Source organism: Cebus imitator, unplaced genomic scaffold (genome assembly GCF_001604975.1).
Source record: "Cebus imitator isolate Cc_AM_T3 unplaced genomic scaffold, Cebus_imitator-1.0 Scaffold480, whole genome shotgun sequence".
Taxonomy (NCBI): domain Eukaryota; kingdom Metazoa; phylum Chordata; class Mammalia; order Primates; family Cebidae; genus Cebus; species Cebus imitator.
In genome coordinates, this window is record NW_016107795.1 from 391,065 (window position 1) to 406,845 (window position 15,781).

Below are 15,781 nucleotides of genomic sequence, written 5' to 3' on the forward strand. Positions count from 1 at the left end.
TAAGTTCCATTTCAAATCAAGATCATGTGTTAATCTAGTTGCAGAGAACAGTTAAATTTGTGAAAACACAGAGTTTTCATACACCATTTCAGTGTTTGCTCCTGCATTTTACTATGACAAGTGTTACAAATAAAATTATGTTTAATAGTACAACATTTACCTTTCTGCCATTTTGCTATTTAACATTTTTCTGAGTAAACAAAATGGGCTACCATATTCCAAGAACAACAGTGCTTAAATCTGCGTCCCAATGATTAAGCTACAGAGAACCAGTAAAGTACCAAGATAATAAAACAGCAATAATAATAATATTAAAATTCTCCATTAAAAGAAAATTAAGGTGACATTTAGTTTGGATACATCTAATGAACAGAAAGTTTTTCAAGTTAATACAACATCCAAATTTTTTCTTAATGTTCGTCTAGTTGTAATTATTAAAGTGACACTTTAAAGGCCAAAACATGTAATTACACCTACTATATTTTACAACTACAGACATTTTCACTTGCCCCAAATTACTATAAATAATTTATAAATATATCTTCCTGAGGCATTGAGTCTTTCTACCTGGAATTTCAATGCTTATATTTTCTTGAAACTTGAAACCTCAAAACCCTAAAAAGATATTCAAGCCAAGATAGGTCATCTTTTGCATCATGTCCACTCAGCAAATTAGATTTACCAGAAAGGAGCCCTTTAAGTATTTGAATATAAATGTGGTGTTAGAAATCACACAAGAAAGAACTTGTTGAACTCATTATAACTTGGGCAATCACTTACCATAGGAGTCATCATTTTAAAGTTAAAATAATATAATAGTACTTGACTCACTTTAAATGTGCCTACATTTTGCATTTCTACTTTTGTGGGTTTTTAAAAAACTGTTCATTACTAAGTCAATTTCTGGACAATACATTTCCCAGGAAAAATAACATTTGAATTATAAGGTGAATAATCTTCTTTGCACCATTGCTGAGAATTTAAGAAGAAATCATTTACAAAAGATTAAATAAACCATCACAATTCTTTTTGTAGTTTCTGGAGGGAGATGTTGGAACTCATATTAAATACTTTATTTCTAAGACTGAGACATCAAAGTAAAAAGATCATCTTTGTAAAAACTCCTAAGTGTAACTAGGGCAGTCCTTTGCACTTTACAGGCTTCCCTACATGTCTGAATTCTTCCTTCGGGAACCCTGGCCCAAACAAATCCAAGGCCTAACATCTAATAAATACTTAATGAATCTGTCTTCAGTGAATAAGGAAATAATTAACAGGCATTATTTCTATTCTCACATGACAAATGACAAATTTTTTGAGGCTCAAAATAATTAAGTGACTTGCCAAAGTACATGCTTAGAGTCAGGACTTCAATCCTGGCCAGGTGTGGTGGCTCATATGTGTAATCTCAGCACTTTCAGAAGCTGAGGTGGGAGGATTGCTTGAGCCCGGGAGTTTGAGACCAGCCTGGACAACAGAGCAAGACCCTGACTCTACAAAAAATAAATTAGCTGGAGATGGTGGTCTGAGTTACTTGAGAGGCAGAGGCAGGAGGATCACTTGAGCCTGGGAGGTCAAGGCTGCAAATGAGCCATGATCACACCACTGCACCCTGGCCTGGGCTGCAGACCTTGTCTCAAACAAAACAACAAAACAAAACAAAAGCAAAAAAAAGGACTCCAATTCTATATTTTCAGATTCCAAATAATATGCTGTTTCCATTTCCCTAGTTGTGTCGTCTTGCAGGAGTTGTTGTACTGATCACAAAAGAATTCCCTTAATTATCTCCTAAAATCAAGCTTTAAATAAATTACCTTTATTAGAAAAACAAAATATTTAATAAACGGTGATTTTCATTCACATCTGGGCTGAGAGATGGAACTGCAGCCTTTCTGGTAAATTGGCCCACTTAATACAGAAACCCCTCTTCCACTTTAGCTTGTGGTTTATACCAGAAAGTAACTCTAAGTCATCAAACATGCTGCCTTTCCTCTGGGGCTCATACTCATGGCTCCCACTTACAATCTTTACAGGAAAGCCACTCCCTTCACATCTTCAATCCTCTTGCCCAAAAGTCCTTTCTCCAAATCCTAAAGAATGGGGAGATGGATACTATAAGGTGGCTTGTCTGATACCTTTATTCATTCTTAATATGCATTAAATCAGGTTAGGGTGAGAAAGAAGGAAGTGAGAGGCTAAGAGCTCCACTATTAATTTTCCCTCATGCCGCTTTTCTAGTATTTTTAATTTACTTATCTCTCACTTGTAGAAGTTTGTTCTGGAAGAGAGAATCTCTGACAGTTTACTCTTCCCTTACCTTTCGTTTTTTCCTTGCTGTTACACTAACTCAGCCACAATTTATTGCTGGTCATTGGCAGGGAATGGTGATCATTGCATTGATTATCTCTCTAAGTTTATCCTATCACTTTCATGGATTCAGTTGCATTTGTTCATTAAATATTGAATGACTACTATATCCATGACACTGGGCTCGGTGAGATGATGTTTGTAAGACAAACAGATAAATCATGTATGGATTCTGACTTCAAAGAACTAAAGGGATCCAGGCAAAGTACATACCTAACTACAGTACTAGGCAGGGAGTGATAACTGCCATGAATGTGTGCACAAAGGGCTCTGAGAGCTAAGGGCTGGCATTTTTCACGGACAAGTTTCATTTGAAGTGAATCTTAAATAACAAGTAGGAATTAGACACATATTGATAAAAGACTTGGAGGTGGGATCCGAGGGAAGGCAGAGTGGAGTAGTAAAAAGAGCAGCTTCTGACTCAATCACCCCAACAGACCTTGCTGTGAATTCATATTCCACCTTTTCTATCCATTTGGCCTTGGCTGAGGCTTTTTAATAACCAGGAGGGTCAATAATTTTCTCATCTATCAAAAGAAGATTGTCAATAATGAGGAAAGACCAAAAAAAAAAAAAAATGGCACTTTGGGAGGCCAAGTAAGGAGAATCACTTGAGCCCAGGAGTTCAAGACCAGTTTAGGCAATATAGTGGGACCCCTCTTTACAAAAAATTAAAAACTTAGCTGGGCATGGTGGCACTGGCCTGCGGTCCCAGTTACTCCAGAGGCTGAGGGAGGATTGCTTGAGCCTCGGAGGTGGAGGCTGCAGTGAGCAGGGATCACATCACTGTATTCTAGCCTGGGAAACACAGCGAGACCCTATATAGAGAAAAAAAAAAAAAAAAAAAAAAAAAAAAAAAAAAAAAAAAAAAAAAAAAAACATTGGAAAACAAAAGAGGAAAGTATTTAGCACATGATAGGTGCTCAGTTAAGGATAGTTGTTACTAATGAGCAAGTGTAGAAAGACACAGAGTGTGTATAATGGTTACCCAAAAGGCCAGGAATTTAGTGTGTCAATATATGCTGATGAGTCGTAAATTCTTATCACTAACCATGAATTCTTATCCTCTTTCTAGACTGATATTACTTTGGAATTCTTATGTATGTATTATGTCATCACCTCAAACTTAACATGTTTTAAATTGAACATATCTCTCCTTCAAAGTCAGCTCCCTTTTACAATTTCCTTATGTTGGTCAATGATAACATCTTCTGACCTCGTAACTTACTAAATACTGCCAAATTCAGATGTATCCACTCCTCTAGTGTATTTTTGCACACTTATTCAGCTGTACCACTCTCCAAAACAAACCTTTCATTTTTGTCTAATTGCTAAGCTCATTCTTATTTCTGTAACTTTATTATATTCTTTAGGCTGCTGCTTACACATACTTTACAGATACAGATACAGTAGGGGAAGAAAACCATCTCTAAGCTCCTCCAGGTCAACATGTCTGTCTTTTAAGGACCCCAAATACCTGTAAAGTTATGGTCCCAATAAACTGACTTTACCTCTCTAATGTGTTGAAAAAATCTCCCTCCTTCACCAAACCTTAGTCAGACTCCTCTGAGCTCTCTCCCTGACCAGGTCTTGACCTAGACCCATCGAGCCCAGTTTTAGCAAATAAACCTGCTAAGTCAGTTTATGGAGAGTCCCCCATGCATGCTACTTAATCTAAGTTCTGATCCTGTGCCTTTGAAAGCTAAGTCTTTGGCCTGCTGTTATCAAGCATCCTGACAAGCCAGTTTAGTGAGAATCCCCCTACCTTGAATATCTAAATTTCCTCTTAGTAATTTTCCATCCAGCAACCCCCTAGCTCTGCTCATTGGCTATGTATTCCTAGCTGTCTATGTTGCATTCAGAGTCAGTTCAGTCTCTTTAATCCATTGCAATAGTCTTAACATCTTGACGGTTTTAAACAAGTATCAGAGTAATTTTTCTTCTACAGTGTTTTAATTAGTTTCTGGAAAGTCTGAATTCTGAATGTTATTCCAAAGCAACCCTTCCTTCACCACTCTTGGGGTAGAGCTCAAAATTACAGTCTTCACATTTTCCACATACATGTATTTTAATAATTTTATTTGTTTTGGGAGTTAAGGATCCTTAAAAATTAAAGAGGCCATTTCTGAATGCTAGCTTGGGAGCTTTAAATTTAAACTTCTGTCAGGATTATCAGACAGCAATTGGTCTGAATTGACTGTGGAATATGCTGTATAACACGTTCTTTCACGTTTTAGAAACTTGTGCATTTCTCTAGGATGCAGTAAGGAAATGAGTAAGAAATTTATAGCTATCTTAAGAAAAAAGAATACAACATTTCTTCAAGCTGCTTTTATTACACAGTTGTAATGTTATTAATTATGAACATCTAGTCTATTTTCACACAAACAGTCAAGAGTACACACTGATAAAGATATGCGCTGGGTGAGAATCATTATTTGTATATAAACATACTGGGATTTGGGCATAAAAACACAGTATCAATTAAATAGCTTTAGCAGTCTCAAAATAGACTTCCACTACATTCATGGTATTTCCTAATTTAAATTGTGTTAGAAACATGAGGAACAAACGCTATAACAAAAGAGGGAAGACATGTGGGCAAGAAACCAGGAGATTTTTAATTGTATACTAAGGTTACATTGAAAGTACCATGTTTTCCTATGAGATTTCTGAATTTGTGAACAAACATTAACAGTTACTGTTCTTTAATGTAACCTCATTCATACTAAATTTGTGGGAAAACACAATCTTAGTTTTATCTGTTTACTTATTTTGGAATTTTTCCATTATTGCTCAGTGAAGGTACTATCCAAATATCTTTTAGAAGAAGAAAGAAATGACATTTAAACCTAACACATTCTTCGTGTATTTTTACCGTGACAAGTAGTCATTCACAATGTGATATAATCATTACTCTTCCAAATAGTGCATTTATTACCTTCCCGAAATATTTTCCTTTCCATAAATAGAACATAATTTCTCATTAGGATGGGTTTATATAATGCATTTGGGGGATATTTGAGATCAAGATTCTATTTTCAATATTCCATTTTTCTTGTAGTAAGCAAGCTCTTTTTCAGCACTGACTTAGATCATAAAATGTATTAAAAATGTGAGCATGCAAACAGCAAAACCTAAATTACATTAAATATGGGTGCCCATTTGGCTGACAGGACATTTGCTGAAAACATACTATATGAGATATGTGATATTTAATTGTGTCAAAAATATATTTATTATGAGCCCTTTATTGTTTTAACATTATGAACAAATATCCTCAAAATAAACAATTGTTACCAAAATTTTCATTGGAATTGTTTTGTTTTCTTTCTTAAAACTCAAAATCAACCAGCAGGAAATGCATAAAATTGTGTGAATCATTTTATCCACAATGATTCCATCAATGAAAAAATAAATACCATGTAGAAATAAATAGTTTTGTAGTAAAATATAAACGTTTTACCCTTCGTCAAACAAACAAATAGCATCACTTCAGTTTGCTTTATCCTTTCATGTGATCTAGTAAATGATTTTTTTAGCTGCCAGAAGGGTGTTCTTCAGAAGCATCGCCACTGTCATGGGTCCCACACCTCCTGGAACTGGAGTGATAAAGCCAGCTTTCTTCTTAACAGCTGATGGGGGGGAAAAACGGAATATTCTTTATTTTAAAATTTATCTGAGATTTTCATATTTTAAACATGCTAATATAGTGGCTCTTTCTTCATTACACATACTAATCATTTTTTTAGAATCAAGTAGGCTGTAATAAACAGAGACACACATACACACACACACACACACACACACACACACACATGCTCACTTAGACAAATTCTTCTGTGAATGACATCTAGGCGGACAGAAAGACCACAATGGGCCAATACTGTAAGTTCGAGCTCCATGCAGCTCTGTTTGTTTTACATAATGAAACCTATGATTGACCCAGTAACCTGTAATTCTAGTTAATTAATTCTAAAATACACGATACTGGTCACAAAAGAGACATGGAATATAGAAAGTTCAGCAAATATCATTTATTAAATAGAATTATTCCTTTTACAACAATATCACAATGTATGTGTATATATTACAGTTCAGTGCAAGTCTAATAAATATCACTAAATATACTTGAATTAGGAATACATATACATAGTCCTGTTCAGAGGTATGAAAACTTGGTCAGTGAATACAGATGGTTCCCAGCTTGCAATGGTTTGACTTATAATTTTTTGATTTTTCAACTGTGCAAAAGCAATCCAGATTCAGTGGGAACTATACTTCAAATTTTGAATCTTGACCTTTCTCTTAGCTGGTGATATGTGATACAATACTTCTCAAGATGCTGAGTAGTGGTAATAAGCCAAAGCTCCAAGTCAGCCATGAGATCAGAAAGGTGAACAACCACGATCAACCAATACTCTACAATGTACGGCATTCCAAAACGATTTGTCCAAATACAGGCTAATGTAAGTGTCCTGAGCATGTTTATGGTAGCCTAGACTAAGATATGATGTTTGGCGTATTAAATGCATTTTTGACCTAATGATGTTTTCAACTTAGGATGACTGGGATGTAATCCCACCATAAGTCATAGAGAATTGTATACTTAAAGAAAATGGCAATAACTTTCAGCAAGTTTTATTTAAGAATGTGTCAGGCTGCATGTGGTGACTCATGCCTGTAATCCCAGCACTTTGGAAGGCCGAGGTGGGTGGATCACGAGGTCAGGAGTTCAAGACCTGCCTGATCAACATGGTGAAATTCCATCTCTACTAAAAATACAAAAATTAGCTGGGTGTAGTGGCATGCGCCTGCAATCCCAGCTACTCAGAAGGCTGAGGCAGGAGAATCACTTGAACCCAGGAGGCAGAGGTTGCAGTGAGCCAAGATCGCACCACTGCACTCCAGCCTGGGTGACAGTGAGACTCCATCTCAAAAACAAACAAAACAGACAAACAAAGAAACAAACAAACACAATGTTTTCAAACCCACAGTATTAAAGGTGAATGACTTGCTGCATTCATTTACTTGATGGTTTGGTGCTTTATTGTGTGAATAAAAGCAATGAAGTTTTTCCAGATTACTGTTAGTAAAACATTAGCATAGACAATATTTCTTTAATGCATAATCTGACATTATTAACCACATGCTACCTAGATGTATTGCCTTTTACAAGTTAGCTCATATAGGCTTCTACCTGAATTAAAATCAATAGATGTTGTCTGTATCTTTAGTATTATTTTTGCACAACTTATGTCACCCTTTTGAAAGATGATTTGTGAAATTTACCTTTACTTTATTTGAAGTGAATAGTACATTGGAATAATTTTTTAAATCATAGGAAAAGCAAAGGAATAATATTGCTCTGCTTGAAGAAAGGTCCAATAAGTGTAAATGCATCACAAAAAATATATAGTTAATATGTGTCATGAATTTTCTGAGGGCATGTTATAAAGAAAAGATAAGAATACTGTGATTTGGAAGGTAGTATTTCACTTTTACAAACAGCCTCTATACAGAAAGCACATCCTTTCCATTGCTACATTTCCATCTAGTGCATTCCATTCTGCAGAAACATTAGACTGGGTCAATAGCCAATCAATAAATAGCTATGAATTTTTTAGTCCTTTCTTCCTTTGCTCTAACTGTTCCTTCTACCTGGATCATTATTCCATCTTATCCAAACAAAAACTCATTATTTTCTGAAAGCCAATGAAATGTCACCTGTCTATTATTTTCCTGAAAAACTCACTCCTCCAGTGTTGAATTCAAAGGCCCACCACGGAGTGTAAATTAGTTCAACCATTGTGGAAGACAGTGTGGCGATTCCTCAAGGACCTAGAAATAGAAATTCCATTTGACCCAGCAATCCCATTACTGGGTACATACCCAAAGGATTATAAATCATTTTATTATAAAGACACATGCACACGTATGTTCACTGCAGTACTGTTTACAATAGCAAAGACCTGGAACCAACCCAAATGTCCATCGATGACAGACTGGACAAGAAAAATGTGGCACATATACACCATAGAATACTATGCAGCCATAAAAAACTATGAATTCATGTCCTTTATAGGGACATGGATGAATCTGGAAACCATCATTCTCAGCAAACTGACACAAGAACAGAAAATCAAACACCGCATGTTCTTACTCATAGGCGGGTGTTGAACAATGAGAATACATGGACACCGGGATGGGAGCATCACATGCTGGGGTCTGTGGGGGTGGACTAGGGGAGGGACAGTGTGGGGTAGGGAGGTTGGGGAGGGATAATAGGGGGAGAAATGCCAGATATAGGTGACAGGGGGATGAAGGCAGCAAACCACATTGCCATGTATGTACCTAAGCAACAATTCTGCATGATCTGCACATGACCCCCAAATCTAAAGTACAATAAAAAACATATATTAAAAAAAGTAAGTTCCACCATGTATATTTCCAACATTTGACACCTACCTCCATTATGGAACATAATACACTTCACTATCTCTTCCCTTAACTAGATACCAGTACCTAGAAGGCAGCAGCCAAGTCATTGTGGTTGTTGTTTTTAATCTTAGAATGTCTCCATGCACAGGTTAGGGACTCAGCAAATTTTGAGAAAGTGAACTTAAATTTCCCTTACTTAAAATCTAAAATCAATTTGCAGAAATGTGTCAGTGCTTTTGACTGGATATAAACAATATCAATTTAGTTTAAGCTAATTTACTGAAAAACTCAAGCTACTCATTTTGCTTGAGGGTGATAAACTGCATTTTCCACTTTTCAATAAGCTGACTTAATGGCCTAACAAATGACTTCTAAGACCTTTCCTCAAGCATCGAAGAAGCAATGCCTTTAAAACGTGGCAGGTCTTTAGAAAAAACATTTACACTCTTCCTCCTCCTCCTCCTCCTCCTCCTCCTCCTCCTCCTCCCCCTCCTCCTCCTCTTCCTCCTCCTCCTACATAGTCATATATTTGTAAAGCATTAATGTTGAAATATAATAGATAAAAATAAAATACTGCTGATTAATATGGGAAAGTAAAAATCAAGTGCTAATTGAATCTTCAATGGAAAACAAAATGATTTTTTTTCAAAATTTAAAAGTGGCATACAATTTGTTACAGGGAATATCTATTGTGGGCATAAAATTATTTTTATATAGTTTGGTCTTTAACTTTGAAAGGTAAAGTGGCTTTGATACTATTTGTCTCTGAAAAAACAGTAAAAAGCATAGGTACTATCAATTAAGTACCTATTAATTAGTTGCCAATAATTGTATGCATTGTTCTAATAATTAATATTTGATTATTTCATTTTAATAGATGAGGAAACTTTGGCACAGTGAAGTTACAGTGACTTACCACTCTCCTATATAGTAGAGAAATTGGTCACAGCCAGGTTAGAAATACTCTAAAATTCCATAATTTCACCCCATCCCAATGCAACTATATGACCTGAACAAGTAAAAAAGTCCAAAGAATAGCTCAAGTGCCAGAAATTAACTCCATTTCCTCAAGGTGTTAGGAGGATATTCTAGAAAAACATAAATGAAGAGGAAAACATTCTAATAAATTAATTTTCCTACATTTTGAATATGAGTTCTCATAGCTATCATCTCTGAACTACATCTTACACTTCAAATTACACAACTGGCTGAGTCGTTTTATTCCTGGTGTTAGATCAGATAAACCATCAGTCTGATCAGGTATCACGATCTTCCTCTTCCAAATTAAGTTTTACAGACAACATGCTTACTATTGCATTCTTTTTCTCAGCTCAAAAGGTGAGGTTTGGGTGGAGGAGGAGGGAATGGGAATGCGATACTGCATAAAATAACATCTGCCCGAAATTTTTTAGCTCAGTGTCTGCATTTTTGCATAGTTTAGTGATGGAAACCAATACACATTCACCCTGTCCTGCCTATCAGTTTTCATAGAATTAGACTATTAAGGGGTAATGGGGCTTCACCTAACATGGGCTAGGGCTTCTCTGAACATCAATAAGCATTTAGTATCATCAATGGAGCCCCAAAATTACTCATGAAGCAGAAGATTATAATATCATTGTAAACACACCTGATTATTCAAATACTTGCTTCAATCTTTTTTGTTTTTGAAATAAAGTATATGGATATGAAGATAAACTTTGTACATGATCATGAAAGGCAGAGTTATTAATTTGATTTTAGAAAACACATATTAGGTTTCTATTCCTTTTGATTTGATATTCATGAGTATCTGTGTCTAAGAAAGAAATAATAAGCTTATCTGCTGCTGGCTAGTGTTAATATATTCTTTGTCTATTTACATAAGGATTAGGATATAGAAGTAAGTGATCTCTCAAAAAAGGCGGGGAGTTACTGGCAAGTGCCAGTGGGTAAAGATGTCAATGCTTAACAAAAATTCTCTATTCTAATGATTTTGCATAACTATTTCAGGGCTATCCTAAGCAACACACGTATGAAATACTGTAGGTGGCTTATTTGCTAAAATTAGTCGTATGAGAAAGAGTTAAATTTTATTTATGTTTGATGCTCTGAAAAGCATCTTCCCCAATCATATCTGAAAGAGAGCAAGGTAACAAGCATTATATCACCAGAATAACCTCTCATTGGCTAGTCTTTCCCTGAGGGCAGACAAGGGTTTGCACTTGCTTGAAGATGATGATTTTAAATACTAACCCTATTATATGTAGGGAAAAGGTGTTCTATATGCTCCATTAAAGAGAAATACGGAAGCATCATAGGAGAGAACTTCCTTCAGTGCCTTAATTTACTGTGGGCGTAGGTGTGAGGGTGTATGCATGTCTGTTTGAGGGAATGCCAGAAGTTTGATATATATGGGAATCAGGTACTAGATCCTGATTGATACCAGCCCTTTCATATGAGGTTAATTAACACAAGGCAAAACCAGGGTTAGATTCTATTTCACAAAATCAACATGATTTTCGGCCTACTGGAACTATTTGACAATTGAGACAAATAAACAACTACCAAATCCTATTGTCTCCATGAAACTTTCTCTGGAGAACAAGACTTAGATGAAAATGACTGAGAAATGTTTAAATTAAGTTTCTGAAAATAAAAATATTTTGAGGAAAGGTAATAATTATCATAACAATTTATTTGAATTACCTCCCTGCAAACTTTAGACCCTGGAAAGTAATTCCATAGATTTCCTTGAAAGTGCTATGGTTTTGTTAGCATGATTAAGAATGTTAGGGTGTATGTTCAGTTGTACAAAAATAAGAGATTTAAAATCAGCCATTTTGGGTGTAAGATTTGCCTTTGTACATCCTATTCCCTTTGTCTAACATGCCTTTCTCTCACTTCTCCAGCTGATAAATATTTATTCTTTCTTCTCAGATTCAGCATAAATGCCACTTTCTTTGTTGGGCCTATTAACTCCTCAGGCTAAGTTAACTGTTCATTCATTTATCAGCAAAACTTAGTAGAGTAATTTTCAATTTGCATTCATAGAGCATATTAGAATCTCTTGTGAGGCTAAGTCATACTGCACATGCATCCTCCCGCCCCAATATTGTACATTCTCAGCATGTACCACTGAGAATTAATGTCTGAAGTGAGAGATATTTCTAATGGCGGGAAAAGAATGTTCTACATATAAACAGGATGGAGAAGATTTAAAATCTGGTTGGAATTCATTGCTGTAGTATGGCTACTTCACATGATGGCCTCAGGTTCCCAGTCAGGTATCAGGCAAACCCCAATGTACAAATGCTTTTCACACTTCTGCTTACATCAGAGTTGCTAATGTCCTATTGGCCAAAGCAAGGCACACTATCAAGCTGAAATTCAGACTTGGAATAAGAAGAATGGCCAAGTCACTCTGCAAAGGATACGTCCACATGAGGACAAAATAAATGTGTGGCCATTTTTTATACTCTGCTATAGTAGCCACTTGGCTCCCGGTACACCATGTCAGCCACACAATTTGATGCCAGAGTTATTCTTTAAAACACAGATTTGATTATCTCAGCTTATAAACACCTGATGGTTCTTCACTGTCTCTAGGATAAAATATAAATTCTTTGTTATGGCAATCAATGTATTTTATCTTCTGGCCTGATGTCTTTATCTTGCATCATTTTCTAGCCCTATATTCAATTAGTCACTGTTCTCACACATACCACAAACTGGACCAGATAGATTCATAACAAATGTTTCTTAAGAAAGACAGAAAGAGTTACTAAAAGCTCTTGGAGCTTTTAGTCTAGTTGGGAAGATGGACATTAAAAATGCAGATGCCTAAATAATAACTAGCCTACAGCTCTGATACGTGCTACACATGAAACGTATACTGCACTGTGAAGGTGTCAAGAGGATCTGAGCCTGAACAGCACTGTGTATTAATGTGGCATATCCATGCTGAGTTTTTCCAGGTGGAATAGAGACATGTAGAATAGACAGTGTCCTGTGTAGAAGAGACAATGAGATAAAGGCAGCAAGAAGCTTCCCTCAGGTGGAAAGCAGCCTGAACTATTGAAAACACTGTAAGAAGGCCAGTATGGCTGAGATGTCAGAGTAAAGACAAAGTTGCAGGAGATGACATGGAAGAGGTAGCAGTGTCTGATTATGTAGAGCCTAGCAGAAAGTAACAAGCATTTTGTATATTAATTTAAGAGCAATGATGAAAGTATTTTTAACATTTTGTAAAAACATATGTTGAGGTAGCATAAAACCCAATGAGGAAAATGTCCTGTGTTTGCACATTTCTCTAATGAAGTGAGTTTAGTATCTGGGTGGAAGGAAAGGAGATAAACACAAATATTACAAAACAAAGTGAGATTCACTAAGGTGGGAATAAATCCAGGCTCTTATGGGAGTACCTCAAAGAGAAAACACAAATCACATATGGGGATTCGTGAAAGATTTGTAAAGTAGCAGAAAAGCTGCAAGATTGATGGACGCCTGAGCAGGGAAGAAAGGGAGAAAGCAGTCCAGACACAGTGAAGAGTAAAATCAAAGTTGGGCTGGATCTGACAATGAATCTAACATAACAAAGGGGCTGAAATAAGTTCATTATGACCAAAGCACATGACAAAAACAGCGAGAAGAAAGAGAGGAGGCTGAGGAGGTGGTTATGGGCTGTATGGCGTTCAAGAAACTTAGGTTGGGTGATGGTAGTTTAGTTACTGTGTTCAGGGTGAATAAGCTTTTATAAGAGTCTTTTGTGAATAAACTTGGCTATTTATATATTTAGGAGTGGTCAGTTTTGCAATATGAAAAACTTATGAGAAAAACACATAGTACTAAATAATTTTCGAAGAAAACAGTAAAGGAGAAATTCATCTTGCATTTTCATAAAGTTGCATGTCACTAAATCATTACTCAAGTTATCCTCTTTCAGCTTGTCATGCTCATCTAATCTTCTATGTTCTCTCTTCGCTATGTGGCTGATGACCCTCACCTCCATGTTATTGACTTCAGATTTCTAAAAGGAAGAACTAAGACTTGGCTTAACATCATTTATATTATTCTTACTTGAAGAAAACAATTTTTCAATGTCAGTATAAAAACAATAGGTATAGAGCAGAGGTTCTTTCATACTTAAAATTTGAGATGATGATAACGATGATGGAAGAAACTAAACCAGTCTATATGGACACCTCCAAAAAATCCAAGGGTAACAGAGATGACAGGGTGCAGAAAGTTTGCTTATGAAGGATACTAATAGCAACATAAGGGACACTAAAATGCCCTTTAAAAACTTAAGTAAGAATAAAATAGTATGCGGTCATTAATCTTTTGGCAACAGCAACCCATGCTTCATGACAGGGTATCTTGTCTCCACCTTGTGTGTTCTGTATTATTGAATCATTTGGAAACTTTATGTTCTCAGGTTCCTAGGGCCAGGAATTTAATAATTCAGATTCTTATTTAAGATACCTTGTGGGAATACTCTCTCCTTGGCAAATACTAAATTTCTATTTCAGTACATTATATCTACTCCAAAGGTCCCAAATAATGGAATTTCTAGATATATCTAAGCAGAATTAATTTTGCTAGTGTATTTTGAAAACTGCATACTCTGGCAAAGTTAAAGAATATATTTGTGCTCTATAAATTTATTTTTGGGGTGGAGGAAGAAGAGCTGATGTCTCATGTTCCTATAATTTTTATTTGGCATTTGTGTTATTTTATTTGTCATTCGTGTTATTTTATTTGTCATTCTATCTTCTGATTCACTGTCTCTTTTAAAGAAGTACTCTATCTCATGTCAGTTCTCCACAGTGCTATAATTACTTTTTAAAATCAACTCCCTCCCCTAAAAGGAAGAATTATGATTCCTTTATCCATGGCAAGGCAGCAGAACAAAAATTTCTTGCTTCTCTCATGTGAATTTCATCTTCCTAGTATACATATGTAATTGTCTAGATTAAATGCTTGAAGAATTTTCCCATGCTTCTAAATGCAAGCCACTTAAGCATGGCCTCTCAAACATATCCACTCTAATGAAGGGGAGACAAGCTTCAGGAAAATGAAGTACAGGAATAACAACCAGAAAAACCTGAATGACATAGGACTGGAGAAATAATATGACTCAGGAGATAATATAGAACACACTCCACTTTCTCATATGGTTGATATAAAAATGACACTTAAGAGCATGGTGAACTAGAGAGCAAATGATTTCTTAAGTCAGTGGCTTGCCATTGAACTTGGAAGGCATCCAAGAATCAAGTGCTCCAGTGGCAATTTACTATATTTCTTCTTACATTCATCTGGTTGCTGAATCTTGAGGTTTCCGCAAGTTTTCTAGATATATTGAGGTGTTCATTATCATGGCATCCTGTGAGCAGTAATGTGACAGAGAAGATTATTGCCCTAATTTGGTAGAAATGTATGAGACTGATCTATATTTCTATACAAATAGTGTTGACTTCAATACTTTGGTAAGCTGCACTTACAAGGACTTCTCTCACCTATTTACTTTGCAATTTGTATTTGTAGGGTGGCTGAGATTTATTTTCTTTCATGTTAAACAAAATCTCTATATATCTGGTAATAGATGTAAATTTCTAAAAACGCCACTCATACTACTTAGAAGACAATTAGTGGAACCACACAGCAAATCAATCACCTGGAGAAAATTTAAAGTTGATTTCTGTGAACTCTAGCTATGATCTATCAGTGGAACCTTCTTTCTGACCATGGATGTTATCAGCTGCCATTTCCAGATTCCATTTTAGTAGGCAGGAGTAGCAATACTGCTATATTTCTGGTAATTCTATTGATGGCTGAGAAAATTACTAAAAATATCTCCCTTTCATGATGTCTTTAGAAATACAGGATCATCATACACTTTTGTCATCCTTTCCGATCCTTCCCCTCCCCCTATCCCTTTTTTCCCCAAGCCACTAAACATTCCTATCAGAGTGGCAAATCTGTAAACTAG

The 15,781-nt window shown here is 35.8% G+C and overlaps 1 protein-coding gene across 4 annotated transcripts in view; it reads right to left on the reverse strand.

The window, feature by feature from the left end:
- Positions 1 to 4,683: 4,683 nt before the first annotated feature.
- MTHFD2L (methylenetetrahydrofolate dehydrogenase (NADP+ dependent) 2 like) overlaps positions 4,684 to 15,781 on the reverse strand; it is a 178,317-nt gene continuing 167,219 nt past the window's right edge. For all 4 annotated transcript variants that reach the window (XM_017512923.2, XM_037732928.1, XM_017512922.2 and 1 more), the window contains one exon: positions 4,684 to 6,002. In XM_017512923.2, coding sequence (XP_017368412.1) covers positions 5,890 to 6,002 — 113 coding nt within the window. In that variant the 3' untranslated portion in view covers positions 4,684 to 5,889. The remainder of the gene's footprint in view (positions 6,003 to 15,781) is intronic.